The 16,503-nt window shown below is 44.2% G+C and overlaps 1 protein-coding gene across 2 annotated transcripts in view; it reads right to left on the bottom strand.

Moving 5' to 3' along the window:
* The window catches only part of b4galnt4a (beta-1,4-N-acetyl-galactosaminyl transferase 4a), a 273,455-nt gene extending 259,564 nt beyond the window's left edge, over positions 1-13,891 (bottom strand). For both annotated transcript variants that reach the window (XM_080760815.1, XM_080760816.1), the window contains exon 1: positions 13,141-13,891. In XM_080760815.1, the coding sequence (XP_080616941.1) occupies positions 13,141-13,282 (142 nt within the window). In that variant the 5' untranslated portion in view covers positions 13,283-13,891. The remainder of the gene's footprint in view (positions 1-13,140) is intronic.
* Positions 13,892-16,503: the final 2,612 nt, after the last annotated feature.

Here is a 16,503-nt window from a genome sequence, read left to right as displayed (position 1 = left end):
ACGATGAAGACAGTGCCGATGTGACAGTGCTGCTGATAAGACCCCCCTCTATTCTACTGTAACCATGACAGGGAGTCTACTGTGAAATATCCTCAGAGAAGATTGTGTGCACATCTCAAAGGCTATATTTAGGCCAGGTGCTGGATGTCAGGCATCAAGGCAAACATCAAAGAGGAGAAAATAAGTTTCTAGAGCTCCGAGACTTACTTTATTAAGAGGCAACAATTGCACCGTTTCGACCTACAAGGTCTTCATCAGGCAAACAGGATCATATTTGCCTGATACCTCATATTGAATTGCCTTCATTCATTTACACCCGACAGGTTGTTTACACACTGTCTGGGAGTACGGTTTGGGGATCCTTTAGGATTTTAGCAATTCCGGTTCCTTAAAATCGTTACAGGGCAGTGGATTTCAACCCTTTTCAGATCAGGCCCATTATTTATTCCACCATTTGATGACATTTAGCCTCTCAGACCCCCAAAAACCCATTTTGTTGTTGTTGGATAAGAGTTTGTCCACCATTCCATGCTGTATTGATGTGGTACCATTAGGAGAGATAACAGACAAACGTTGATCAAAATAACAATTATTCTCATTCTCTAATTGTTTAGACTTCCTGTAAATTAAGTGATGCAGATGTTTCAATGTATGCTCTCAAGAGTTAAAAGATATATAAGGGTCCATTTGGTTACCAACTGTCCATCATTTAGCTGGGGACCACCTGGAATCCCCTCAAGGGCCACTGGTGGTCCCCTGGGCCCTGACCATTGGTTGAAAACCACTGCTATAGGGGGTTCCAAATGGATCCTTACAGGTGCGTAACTCTGAGTGTACGAATGTAACCAAAGATCTCTGATCGCTATAGTGAGAATATACTATGGCCATGGGACAACACCGGGTTGAGGGTGGTTGATAAATCATTTTAGAGATATGCACGCAGAGATGCTGCGCATTTCACTGCACGACACTGGCAAGCAACTGAGTACAACTCAGACTTTAGGGATTAGGTTAAAAAAAATTGTGTGTGTGTGTGTGTGTGTGTGTGTGTGTGTGTGTGTGTGTGTGTGTGTGTGTGTGTGTGTGTGTGTGTGTGTGTGTGCGCGTTCCCTTTAACAATCCTCATAGGCGATTCCAAGTGGACCCTTACATGTCAATAACTCTGAGAGTCCACAAATGGAACCAAATGGACCCGGTTCCATTTGTACACTCAAGAGTTGTGGTGGTCCTTGAAAATAAAATGTTTGAGAACCACTGGTACTGTAATTGTATAACAGACGTGAAGTCCATACAAAAAGGCTCCAAAATGTGATAGAACCAATTCCGGTTCCTCAATGTTGTATCTGGTTCTACCGTTCAGGATCCCAACCCTACTCACTACCAGCTGGGAAAAAAATAAGTTTAGGCAGCGGAGGTGACAACAAAGGGCATCAGTTACCACGACAACAAGCCAACCGAACCTGCAGGGTGCCCATGGCAAGATCAAGAACCCCTTATCTGGCTTCACACACCTACATCCAAGCATGCATGTGGGTGTACTGCACACATCACTCACACACACACACACACACACACACACACACACACACACACACACACACACACACACATCCAAGCGTGCATGTGGGTGCAGTGTGTGTACACTACACAGCAGTAGCAGCAGCGTCCTATACAGGTTTTATCACAACACCCTACAGCCACATGTACAATACCGATTGATCTCAGTGATTGTGTCGGGCATTGGATTTTGATCCAAAGAATCAGCAGGGGTTTATTTGTCTTATTATGTGCACTTATAGGCACAAGCAATCTCACCCGCTAAGTTAGCTAACAAGCTACAATAACACAATACGCAGAATGCAGTTCACTCTTCATACTATGTGATCAGCGTTCCTGCAACTTGGCATTTGTTATCACGATGAACAATGATTATCGTCCCATCCCTAGTTCATCCCTCCAGGCTCAAACTAGTGGCATTAGCAGTTGTTCTTCACTATTGTAAAATGCATGAATTCTGTGGATTTATGTTGTCTGTGTATCTTAATGTATGCCCTTGAAGGGTTTAATGTCGTGTTCATAACTCTGTACCTTAAGGCTCTGCTTCAAGGCGGTTTGTGATCTCAGATTATGTGTCATGCAGATAAATCTGTAGAATTACAGGGGCAGATGCAACCTGAGTCAATTTAATGAAATACCATTGTAATAAAATAGTTTATCTTGACGAAAGCATCCGACTTGAAAACGGAATGTGCAGTGGGGAACGTGCAGAATCAGGGGTGGCATAGAATAAATGTCAAATATCAAACGTCAAAGTAATTTCCACTTATGTACATTTATAATACTTTGTGCGTGTGTGCAGTATGGCAAGGCAAGGCGATTGTATTTGTATAGCACATTTCAGCGACAAGGCAATTCAATGTGCTTTACACAGAACAGGCAAAGGAAACACAATTATACAATGACATTAGGATGCATAAAAGGAAAGAAGTAAAATAATAACAGATGCTTGCAGTGCGGAAGAGAAAGCAAAAGAAAAACAAAAGGAACTCAAATACTCAATCAAAGGCAGCGGCAAACAGAAAGGTCTTTAGTTGTGTTTTATAAAGAGTGACAGCAGTCCTGCAGTATTCTGGGAGTCTGTTCCAGATATGTGTGTATAAAAACGGAAATGCTGCTTCCTCACATTTAGTTTTGGTTTTGGTGGACAGAAAGCAGACCCAGATGACCTGAGAGATCGGGATGGTTCATGACATCGTATAAGTGTATTTGGCCCTAAACCATTCAAAGCTTCATAGACCAGCATTAGTCATTTTAAATCAATTATTTGACAGCAAGACACAAATCTCTGCATAATAAATAACTGTACCAGAAAATGAATTTCTCCCTCTTCAGTACACCTGTAAACCTGTGATGGGACAATAAATCCGATTTTATTGTCATTCCGAGGTTTTAAAATAATATATGCGTAGTTAACATATTACCTGTGGATCACACTATTCCCGACATCTTGTCTTTCTGCGGAACACTATATTACAAACACAACTATTTTCAGGCGGAGGTACAATTGCGACGGCGTGATTCTTCAAATGTTAGTGAAAACATCGGAAGGGAACGGGAGTTAGAGATTAATTCATAACGCAGTCAACGTGTTAATCACAGAAGAAGGCAGCTTACTGTTTTATTTAAATGTTTTATCATATTTGTCCCCCTGGCGACAATCAAAATGCCAAATGTGCAGTACAGAATGTTCTATACCACTGCAAAGCTAACCCAGTCAAAATCCTCTGTGTTAATCTATCCATTTGTAACTCCGAGAGTGTTCCAAGCGTAACCAAATATACCCTTGCAGGTCCATTTGGTTGCGTTTTGCACTCAGAACACTCAGAACGTTGGGTGTGTTACGCCCTCTCTCTCCCATATGGTTTCTCTCTGGGCAACCAAGTAGTCAATCTGTTCAATTTCCACACACTTCCTCCCTTTGACCTCCTCCTTACGAATGATCATCTGTATGCACGCATGCGGGTGTGTGTGTGTGTGAGTGTGTGTGTGTGTGTGTGTGTGTGTGTGTGTGTGTGTGTGTGTGCGTGCGTGCGTGCGTGTGCGTGCATGCGTGCATGTAGAATTAGTGCAGTGAGTAAAATGAAATACAAAACAATTGTGAAAAGAGAAGATCTATAAGTCCACAAGAAGATTATTTTCAAAACTTTTCACAACACTGACAAAGTATAAGGTGGCGATTACATGCATCCTGATCATTCGATGAATCAAAAAATGAATTAATAGAATGATCACTAAGAAAATAATTGATAGTTGTAGCAGCCCTAATGTAATATTGTGTAATATTGGTGCCCTTGTTGCAGAACAAAGTATAAAAAGGCCTAAAGTGTTTAATCAGACTACCGGTAATCGATTTAGCCTATTATTAAAGAATCATCATCATGGATGTATAAAGCAATATATTGCCAATATTCATAAGCATCTCATTTGATATTAACATTCGATTAATCAGTTACGGTCGGAAATTGTGTGTGTTTGTGTGTGGCATGCTTATGTGTGCATACTGTATGTGCATGTACACATGTGTGCATGCATCCTTCAGACTGTGCATGCACGTGCGTACGTACGTGCGTGTGTGTGCGTGTGTGTGTGTGTGCGCGCGTGGGTCTCCCCCCATGTGTAATGATGGTGAATGAATGGGGGGCTGTCTGAGGAAGCGGGCCAGGCAGTCAGTAGACCTGTTGATGCAGCCAGGGGGAACAGGGGAGCTGTTGTGTGCCACGGCATGACCGCATAGATGTGCCTCTCATCTACTATGCGCCGCCGTGCCGCCTGCCAACGCACTTCCTCATTGAAATTCTGATTAAATAAGGTCAGTCCGGCCGGGTGCGCAAATCTGCAAAACCGTTTAACTACACCTTTCACCAGTTTTTTTTTGCCCATCATCAAAGTTGAAACAGATACTAGGGGGGGGGGGTCTGTTTTTTATTTTTCCATTACCTTTGAAAAGGTTAATGGATCAGGAATAGGAAGTGTCCTAACGTAAGCGCAGTGCCTTGTTGTGGTTAGAGAGTGTCTTCCATGGGGTTGGGAGGTCGAGGTTCGATCCCAAGTTTTACCAAAAGACTATAATAAATTGGTACCTCCCTGCTTGGCGCTCAACGTTGGATTGGGGGGTAAGTCCTGGGACATGCTAGCGTCATGTCCGGCCTGTGTACTTGTCACGCCACAGAAACAGGTGATACTGTAGGCTCCTGACCTATGGGCCACATGGCCCAAGGAGTGTACCGAGTATAGAGCCCTGGGGGACCCCAGTCAACTAAGTATATCGTTGCTGTCAGGCAGAAACCTCTTATCTCCATATTCTGACTTTCCGTGTTTTTTGTTAAATTAACGCCCTACACGATCACACTCCAGCGTCACACAAAAGCATCAAAAGTAGCAGATCCGCAAGCGCCGCGTTTGGAGCTTGTGGGTCTGATACTTACAGTTTGGACATGCAGTACATGAGATCTCCACCCGACAGCAACGATATACGGTTTATGCAGACTTGAAATGTAGTGTATGCATTTCTATTCTGATCCAGACAATGGGTACTGTATAGTGTACACACACACACACACAAACCTGTGTGTTCACACGCACTATGGATAAGCTCATGAATCACCGGTAATATAAGCGTGCGTATATATACATTCAGAACAAGGTTATGTCCACCATAACAACCCAAAAGGATGCGAGAAATGTCCAGAGGGTTATCTACACCAGATACGTTACATCATTTTAACACATCTCATCCTTTTTCAAAATTCAAAATGGCTCCTGGCTGGGTTTTCTATTCCGGATGATAAATACTGTGGATAAAAGCTATACCCGTAGAGGCTTTCATTCAGACGGTGGAGAGAGCTCCAATTTCTTCACCTAGCCACTACTAAATAGCAATACAGTAATGCGCACGTGCACACACACACACACACACACACACACACACACACACACATGCACACACACACACGCACACACACACACACACACACACACACACACACTACACACACGCACGCACGCACAGAGCTGTGGAATGGCCTCTGGTGACGGCGCAATGAAATGACTTCATAGCAGTCATAGTGATCACATTACATCACGTCTACTGGGCGATGGCCTGCTATATACTGTAGTTAGGTAATCCAGTGCTTCCATAACCAGCCTATGGGGGGAAATTCAGTTTCAGCTTCACCTTAGCCGGTTGCCAAGAATCGAACCTGGGACCTTCCGTTTCCCAGGCGACCTTTCTACTCATTCAGCTCGGGCCGACCTCCTGGATGGGGGTTCCAGCGGCCGCGGGTCCCCAGCTAAATGACTGATTTTAGTAACCAGATAGACCCTTACGAGTCTGTAACTCCAAGAGTGTACGTCCATTTGGTTCCATTCTTACACTTTTGGAGTTATGGTGGTCCGTGGCATTGAAAGGAGTAGTTCACGCAAAGAATTACTTGTATCAATTACACACCCCATGAAGCCTTGAATTCATGGACTCCTAAGCCAATCATTTGATGTCTCCTACTGACCTGGGGCATCAAATTATTGGCTTAGGAATGCGACAATTATTTTCTATGAATTACACACCCCATGAATTCAAGGTTTCATGGAGTGTGTAATTGATAGAAAATAAGTAATTTTATGGGTGAACTACTGCTTTAACGCATAGCAAACTGAGGGTCCTTGAGATGAAAAAGGTTTGAGATCCACCGAGCAAATCCACTGCTCATTTAAAACCTTATAACCCTCTCAACACGACAACACAGAGATCTCTCAGCTATATCGACCTAGTATTGACAGTGTACCGGTGAGAGGTTATTACAGAACAGAGGGAGGCTAACCTTGTACTGTACATTCACTGTACTACTGTACATTGATACTGTAGTGTACACGGTGGCTGGAAGCCAGGCGACTGCACAAGCAGCCTCATGCTGCTATAAACCAGTTGGAGACCGATCGCCCAATTGATCAAAGACATTTTGAGGGTAGACGAGGACATGTAGTACTGTACGTACAGTATACCTTCAGCCTGCTTCACAGTGGAAAGCAGTGTTGTTTTTGGCAGCACATTTAGATTTTAGTTTTAGTCGTAGTCTCTTGAATAGTTTTAATTTGGTTTTAGTCACATTTTAGTCATCCGGAATGTTTTGGTGTTCTGGTAATCGACTAAAAGTCTGGTTTTAGGAGACTACATATCGTGAGATTTGCGAGATGACTTCATCCACTAGTCCCTCCCTAACATTTTAGCCTAGTTTTTATTTGTTGACTAAATTGTTGGTATATTTAGTCTTGGTTTTAGTCATCGTAGCTTTGTTTTCATTTAGTTTCCATTTCGTTTTCATCAGTGAAAAAAGGTAGTCGACAAACATTTTTCGTCTTAGTTTTAGTCGACGAAATCAACACTGGTGGAAGAAAGGTATCCAAAAAAGACAAAAGACCAAAGCACACATATGACGTGGGGAGAGACCGTTGTTGTAAAATACAAGGGGAAAACAAACACATGAACCCTATAGAGTTCTTATTCTGGGGGAGAACGTTAAATGGTATATGGTGCATTTATATAGCGCCTTTATCCAAGGCGCTTTACATAGATTGTGCATTACATTCACACATTCACACACACATTCATAGTGCACCGATTGCGGCGGAAACCATGCAAGGCACCAACCAGCACAACAGGAGCAATTAGGGGTTCAGAGACTTGCTCAAGGACACTTCGACACCATCCAGCCACTCTACCCCAGAGCCACCACCGCCCCAGACGTTCAGACAAATCACACCTGTGTGAACTGAGCGCCTCAGGCTGCTCAACAACACCGCTGGCTGGCTGGCTGCAGTTATAGTTAGGGCTGGCCAAATGGAGACATTTTGTTAACCGGTTACTGTCAGGCCTTGCCGGTTACTTAACTGTTAGCCGCTAAGGAAAAAATGCGCTATTTTTATCCATTAAAAGAAAAGACCAATAGCGGGCCACCACAGGGTTTTTTGAGACGGGGGAATTAGCAGCCATTACGTTACGTGCGATATCGTGAACACATGCACTGTGACGCACACACTTTCCCAGTAGCCTAATCTGAGTGGCTGACATCCCTACCCTACACTTCCATTGAGACATCACTGAGTGGCTGACATCCCTATACCCTACACTTCCATTGAGACATCACTGAGTGGCTGACATCCCTATACCCTACACTTCCATTGAGACATCACTGAGTGGCTGACATCCCTATACCCTACACTTCCATTGAGACATCACTGAGTGGCTGACATCCCTATACCCTACACTTCCATTGAGACATCACTGAGTGGCTGACATCCCTATACCCTACACTTCCATTGAGACATCACTGAGTGGCTGACATCCCTATACCCTACACTTCCATTGAGACATCACTGAGTGGCTGACATCCCTACCCTACACTTCCATTGAGACATTTTGACCCTGGTATCGGGGTAGGATACCCCTACTGGTAGACAAATAGTACTGCCTGAAGCTCAGGCGTTAACGCAGGACTCGGGAGGGAGAGTGGGCTAAATAAAAGTTACGGATCGTAGCTTTAAGTAGACCGAATGATCCACTAATCGTGTTTTTGCTTTAAATAACCCTCTCCATGTGTAATAATTGCTCACATAACACAGATTTACGCACGCATTCCTATTGGGCCGCTTTGCACAGAGATATTCAAATTCTATTAAGTCTGGTGATTACCTGCCAATTCTCTTTAGGATGAAACACTAGCAGAACCAAAATGTTATGCATCCTGAACCTAGAAAAACGATAAAAATGGCTTTCTAATCTAATCAAATGTAATCTAATTTGACTATTCAGAACATGGTAGTAGTAGTTACATTAAACAAGACGACCTTTCATAATAATTAAAAAAAATGTGTCTGGAAATTACATCATACAGATACAGTATCTGGCCCAAATCTCTGTGTTGAAAATCTTCTTTACACTAATGACAATTACAGCAATTAAGAATATTTACATGTTTATAATATATAGCCCTATATACAATTACATGCATCTCGTTATTCGTAAAGAGATGAAGTGGGTTGACCTGTTCAAATGGCTTACTAAAAGACAAGACAGTCAATTAGAGCCCAGAACAGAGCCTTCCAAGACAGACAGAGTGGAGAAGTAAAACAGACACACTTAATAGCGGAAACTAGCTCAAAAACAACAAGGTCGCATGGAGAGATCACCCGAATCTACGCAAGCGAGTAGAGTTTGTGTTTCTCTGGAAAATTAAAGCAACCGGTTCCGATCATGATCAAGGCGGCTGGCTTGCAGACAGCGTGATCAGAAAAGCCTTCCCCAGAACAAACTGACTCGCAGATATTCACACACACTGTTGTGTGGGTGCATGCTTTTGGTTAGACATACCATTGGTCGGATATCTCAAACCCTCACCTTAACACTAACCTCCCACGGGGCAGCACACCTAAACCTAACCTTAACCCTCTCCCAACCCTTAACGCACCCCTCACCAACCTTAATCCGGTCGTCTTAAGGCACCCCTCACCAACCTTAATCCGGTCGTCTTAACGCACCCCTCACCAACCTTACTCCGGTCGTTTTAACGCACCCCTCACCAACCTTAATCCAGTCAGACCAATGCTATGAGGCCGGTTGAATCATTTGGATTGGTCTCAACAAACCTTTTCACTCCGTATCTTGACACTGGAAGGCCAGTGTTGTAAGATGACAACTTAATTTATGTGATTGGTTAGCCGATTTGCTCGTCTATATGACCTTCCTTTCATTGTCATTTGGCAAATGTGAGATGTGATGGGACGAAAAGCTGTATAGGAAGGGCTAGCGCCCCCTAAAAAAATATTTTTCTGAAAATGGGTGTTCCAATGGATCCAATGTAGTTTTACTCACAAGCTTTTGTTAATACTTCTCATTGGTTAAATGTTTATAAACTAGTCAGATCTAGTAGTCACGTTCACCTTGTTTTCAAAAGTAGAGAAAATAGCATATCTACAAACTCACAGCATGTTGCTTGTTGCATTGCATTGTGCTTTTGAGTGACATGTACACTTTGTACGACAAAGTAGGTAACAAGGTTTCTGCCTGACAGCAAAGTTATGATTGATGGGGTCTTATATTGGACAAAAACAAAAGACTGTCCCTCTCTCTCAAACTATAAGGCAAGTATAGGGAAGATCCTCCCGAGTCTCTACAGCAATATGAAGTATTGAAATTGGAAATCGTGAAATCCATCTGTCTCTCGGAGCACATAGTAAGACAATATATGAAAGAGTACAGTCTGAGTGTAAGAGCAAAAACCGAGGAGATGTGAACCTCATTTGATCATTTATTACTATAGCCTCATTCTGATGTGCTGCCTGTGTGGCTGTGTGCGCGTGCGTGCGTGCGTGCGTGCGAGATAGAGAGAGAGAGAGATAGAGAGAAAGGGAAGTTGGGAGTCAGAAAGCGAGAAAGGTTGCAGACTAATTCAGTGAACTTCAAGTTACCTCTACATAACGGGGCTTTGACACTGCCCTTCCTGAATATGAGAACAGCACAGTGGCTGTTTCAATTAAAATGTCATGTAGTCTAACAGTGAACTGTTTTTCCGTCGCCTTAGCCGTGACATAACAACTCAGCACTCGGATCAAAACCAGAACTAGCGATACCTGCACGCCATCCATCCATCCATCCATCCATCCACCCATCCATCCATCCATCCATCCATCCATCCATCCACCCACCCACCCATCCATCCATCCATCCATCCACCCATCCATCCATCCATCCATCCATCCATCCACACATCCATCCATCCACCCATCCATCCATCCATCCATCCATCCATCCACCCACACATCCATCCACCCACACATCCATCCATCCACCCATCCATCCATCCATCCACCCATCCATCCATCCATCCATCCATCCACCCACACATCCATCCACCCACACATCCATCCATCCATCCATCCATCCATCCATCCATCCATGGTAGCCAAATGGATTGTAATCGATCAACAAAACAGATCTAGAATGGATCCTGGCAAAACGCATGAGGGCGGAAAGATTTGAATGTGCCTGAGACAGACAGACAGACAGACAGACAGAGAGAGAGAGAAAGGGAAGTTGGGAGTCAGAAAGCGAGAAAGGTTTCAGACTAATTCAGTGAACTTCAAGTTACCTCTACATAACGGGGATCGGTACAGATGTACAGGACATTATGATGATGACCATTAATCATATCAGACAGTTAACAGCATCTACTATAGAGAACAGTGTATGATATCAGCCCTGGCAGACTGTCAGACAGCACAGAATGCCTTTTATCTACGTCAGCATGTTAATGGTGGTGGACCATATGTTTTTAGTCTGCCTAGTGAAAGTTGACACTTAAAGGTCTAGTAACTTTGCCCTGTATATATTTACGAAAAGAAAAACATCAAATACATTTATGTGCCCATCATTTCCCTCCATACAGAAGTCACTCATCAGCCACTGGAGCAGTGGGGTGGTGTTTACCATGCAGAAACTCATTGCCCTCTCTCTGCATTTAGTTTGTTTTGGCAGTCCAAAAACATCCCTGCTATCTAAACAAAATGGTGAAAAGAAAACACCAAAATGCAGAGAAAGAGAAAAGTGTTTCAACAGATAAATGAATTGCATTTTTATAGCGATTTTCCAAGTGCTCAAAGCGCTTTTCAACGGTTCATTCATTCATACATTGGTTGGTGTAGCAGTGTAACAGTCAAGGCCAGCGTCCTCACTTCCCACATTCACACGCAAATGGTGGCAAGCTCACACCGACCGACTCATTGGAGGCAATGTAAGGTTCAATGTCTTGCCCAAGGACACTTCAACATGTAGACAGGAGGAGCCGGGATTCGAACCGCCGACCCAGGGATCATTGGACGACCTGCTCTACCTCCTGAGCCACAGCCGCCCTAAACACCATCACACTACTCCAGTGGCTGATGGCGGGAATAGATTTTTTATTTTATTTTTTATAACACAGGTCAAAGTTACGTAGCTACACACACCGATAAATAGCTGATCTACAAGTGCGATGCATTGTGAGCTTGAGACAGATCCATATCATGTTGGGGGTCCTTCCTTGACATGAAAAGGTTTGAGAACCACTGGTATTCCCTCAGTAAACCAGCAGGTGTGTAGGCTGCAGCTCCAGTCACCACAAGCAGCAGGTGTGTGTGCACACACACACACACACACACACACACACACACACACACACACACACACACACACAGTCACACAGTCACACAGTCACACAGTCACACACACACACACACACACACACACACACACACACACACACACACACATATGACGGATGTGTCATGACCTCAGCAGCTGCATGCCTGATCAACCCTTTTATTATTAATGTACGATCAGCTCTTCTATTATTAATACGCCGACGGCCTGCTGGCTTTCGACCTGGCTGGAACCAACTCACATGCAGCAACAGCCTTCTAGATTCTAGACAGTCCATTTATGACAAAGATAGATAGATAGATAGATAGATAGATATAGATAGATAGATAGATAGATAGATAGATAGATAGATAGATAGATAGATAGATAGATAGATAGATAGATAGATAGATACTGTATCTATCTAGGTAGGTACTGTACTGTATATATACACAGTATACAAGGTATTCCGCAGACAGTTCAATATATACATTAGCGATTAGCCTATATACTATAATAAACACTGAGGATTTTGCTGTGTGTGCGTGTGTGTGTGTGTGTGTGTGTGTGTGTGTGTGTGTGCGTGCGTGCGTGCGTGCGTGCGTGTATTTTCAAATTTGACCTCAACCAAAATAATCTGCTAAGCCATAAAGCATTTGAGGAAATCCTCCCAGCACAGACAGTGTTTTATAAAGCCACGTTCTTTCACATTATCCCACAACAACCAACCCAGCATGAAGCATGAAGTGAACTGTGAACTGTGTCATGGATAGTCATGTAGTCCTAATAGTGTCTGTGTCAGGGCATTTTTGCCACGGACATAAACACATACAGTATAGCTGAATGACCATCACAGGTCTGTAACTCTGAGTGTTCAAAGTGAATGTTTGTACACTCTCGGGGTGTACACACGGTCCTCCTTGCAAATAAAACATTTGAGAACCACTGGTACTATAGTGGACTCATAATGTGCCATAGCACGTCATAGTAAAATCAGTGCCATACATAATTATTCTGAAGAAAATATGTAAAGGTGACGTGTATCCATAACAAAAACCTCTAGTAATGTCCGTGTACGGACATGAAGCCTGGTCTGTGTGTGTCATGATATACAGTCCAAATAACAAAGACACTTCAGTTGAATGTTGAAGTGATGTGTGTCATAGCATATAGGCCTACAGCTGATTGAAAGGTCCTATGTACCTTTGCCACAGTTGAAGTGTATGTGTGTGTCATACCATAAATTATACAGGACAGGTCCGACTCCTACTTTTTCCATATAGTTGAAGTGTCTCTGACTATGTGTGTGTGTGTGTGTGTGTGTGTGTGTGTGTGTGTGTGTGTGTGTGTGTGTGTGTGTGTGTGTGTGTGTGTGTGTGTGTGTGTGTGCGCGCGCGCGCGCCGACTCCTACCTTTGCCGTAGTTGAAGTGCAGCTTGATGCTCTTGCCCTGGTTGATGTGCAGGTAGGTGAACCACACGGCGAAGGTCAGAAGCACCAGCAGCAGCAGCAGCTTGAACTGCTTCCGAATCTTCTTCACTGGGAACCGCAGCATGCTCGCACACACATCGTCCGCTTGGAACAACAAGCCGGGGCTGCAGTTCAACTGTGAGATGATGATGGTGGTGATGATGGTGGTGGTGGTGATGAGTGGTTTCTTTGGGGTTGATGTATGTCACAGAGTAACCGCCGCCCACGGCCGTCGTGGAGGAGCGGCGGCACAAACCGATGACATCCCGGCCGGACTGTTTTGTTTTGGTCCTTTTTTCCACGGTGGTGTTAAAGCATGTCCCCAGCGAGCGCGTGTGCGTGCGCGTGTGTGTGTGTGTGTGTGTGTGTGTGTGTGTGTGTGTCCGTGACCTGCTGCCTCGACACACTAATGCAAAAGCAGTCGTATCTTTAGACGTGTCGCTTCGAGGGACTCCTTGGAGAAGAATGTTGGCTTGTTGTGAACAACACGAGGCTCGCGTTCCATCCAGTCGCTTTGCGCGGCGGTGACAGCTCAGAGAAATAGAAATAAATCTAAGTCATAAACCTTCGCACAGTTCAGTCAGAGAGTGAGTGTGACCGACTCTCTCTCTCTCTCTGACGAGCGGACAAAATAGCAGTCAGGCGATAATCTACACAAATCCCTCTCCTCTGCTTCAAGCCTTTTGCTTGATGATGTGATCGGTCCTGCACTCACACACACACACGCACGGATCATCCGTGTGGGTTTTAGACGCGCTCAAATGCACAGCGGCGGCGGCGTCACACAAACACTCTCTCTCTCTCTAACACACATACACACACACACGCACACACACAAAATAATCCGACAAGAGTCAAACAAACAGTGGGGCAGCTACAGCTACAACACTACACGATGGATGGATGGAGTCTATATTTCTGCCGCTTTTTAGAATTTACAGTGGATGTGGATTATACATTATAACGATATTCTAGCCTTAATTAAATATGAGCCTAGTAGTAAACATCCCACTCTGGATGATGACACTTGCAGGAGGAGAGCTGTCTTAACCAGGGAGGAGTGTTTTGGTCCACGCATCAGCTGTCATGTCACAGTGCTGTACTGTACACGGCACGCTCCATCACTTGTTCATCTTCAGGTGACACTGTGTGTGACTGACAGGCTGACAGTGGCTTCAAGTGGACGCTTAATTGGTTTAATAGGAGGAGAGGCGCGAGTCCACACACTCCTCACACACTCTCACACACACACACACACACACACACACACACACACACACACACTCCTCACTCACTCACTCACTCACTCACTCACTCACTCACTCTCACACACTCCTCACTCAATCACACACACTCCTCACTCACTCACACACACACTCCTCACTCACACATACTCACTCACTCTCTCTCTCTCTCTCTCACACACGGTACCACCACTGTCATCCTTTATATTCCTTTATACTCGGGTCCGTTCAAAGCAGCACGAGGAGATCCCGTCCAGTCGTAATGGACCGTGCATCGTCAGTGTTTTGGTTTGGATGGTGGTGATGGTGATGATGATGATACTCAGGTGATCCCAGCAGCTCCACACAAAGCGTCCATCCATGTGCAGCACGGTAACTCGCTGCTACATGGTGTATTCTCCCATCAGTCCAAGCAGGTGCATCTCTCTCTCTCTCTCTCTCTCTCTCTCTCTCTCTCTCTCTCACTCCCCCTAGTTCCCAGCCCAGTGGATCCACCGCACGCCGCGCACGGCCGTGGAGAGATGAGCACAGAGCTGGAAGGAACAACACACGGCGGTGGTGGTGGTGTGGTGGTGATAATAAAGACCGGAACAGTAACAGCTAGCAGCAGCAGTCAGTCGTGGACTGTCCGTGTTGTCATTTCTGTAAAACGAGCTCCTCATTTAGAACACATCGTCCCTGTATGGCATGCACTGTCTGCGATGATGCGCGTCTTGTTCACAGCGTGCACCACGGAAACACAAAGCTCTCCTGCACGCAAGATGGTGTGAAGAAAACAAAACCATAGCCTAGCCGTGGGTGGGTGGCATAATAACAGAGACGGTTCTGCTACAAATGGATATATCTTCTCACGGCGATCGCTTCACGCCCATCATTTGAGCATCTTTGACGGTGCTCAGCAACCGAACTTGCCAGGAGGGTGAAATGACAGGTTGCGCCGTCCAACCACGAGCCTCCGTTCGACGGGGGTGGGATGATGACGACGTCTGTTCCTCTCGCCATGGGGGTTGGTCCGGGTCCCACATTGGGATATAATAACAAAGTAAATTGTGTGGAGCGTGATCCATTGTTGAACACTAAAAGTTTAATTTAATTGTATTTTTATTTCGTTTATTTTTATTTTTGTATTTCTAAGATATGGTCTATTTTAGCCTGAAAGGTGTGATGTGCAAATAAGAAAAGAAAATTAGTTCAGTAGCCTTGTCCAAAATGGACACAATTTATTTAAACGTTACATCATGTTATTGGGCCTAATAATATTAGACACTCTCTGGATATAATACGGTATGCGCTTAATGCTGCCCCCCTGTGGTGAAAAGAGAGAAGAGCAATAATGACTGACTCCATCCATCCTCCAGGACGCCCACAGACAGTCTGAGGCTCTGAGCACTTTAATAATTGTATTATGCGTTAATGTCGGTGTGCGCACCGTTAAGGAACACAAGAGCAGCAAGTGCAATTATGTTCTAATTACTTTTACTCACAATACCATTATAAATAATCTACTTTCACCACATGGACTCCTCTTCTAGCTCTATACAAGTCTGCTGCTTTGCAATTTGCATTCTGTTTTATATTAGTGGTTCTCAAACTTTCTTTGGACCCCAAAATTGATATACAGGCGGCAGGCCATATGGCCTATATATTGTTCTTGCTTACTGTAAATCGCTCTGGATTAAGAGCGTCAAATAAGAGCCTAAAATGCCTGAAAATGTTTTGTGGCAGGGACCCCCAAGAAGAGAACATTTGTTTAAACCATAGATTTAAACAAAATGTAAATGCACAAGCATGTGATGCGCTATGCGCTTGTAGGCCTACTATTGTGCTATTTTTAAATAGCCAACGTATAAAAAATGAATACAGGGTTTAAAATGGTGTGATCATGCAATACATTTTTCTGGGGCCAGCGCTGCCACCTGAAACCTCCTCAAGGACCTCTGTTGGTCCCCGGACCCACTTTGAGAACCACTGTTCTCACAATGTGTTGCAGGTCACTCATTGTAGACTGCATCTGTCATATGTCACAGTTATTTATTAGTTTAAATGTTATAGATTTATGATC

This window comes from Protomyctophum bolini (genome assembly GCF_963924005.1).
Source record: "Protomyctophum bolini genome assembly, chromosome: 4".
NCBI lineage: Eukaryota > Metazoa > Chordata > Actinopteri > Myctophiformes > Myctophidae > Protomyctophum > Protomyctophum bolini.
The sequence above is the reverse complement of the archived record's forward strand: the minus strand, read 5'-3'. Positions and strand labels throughout refer to the sequence as shown.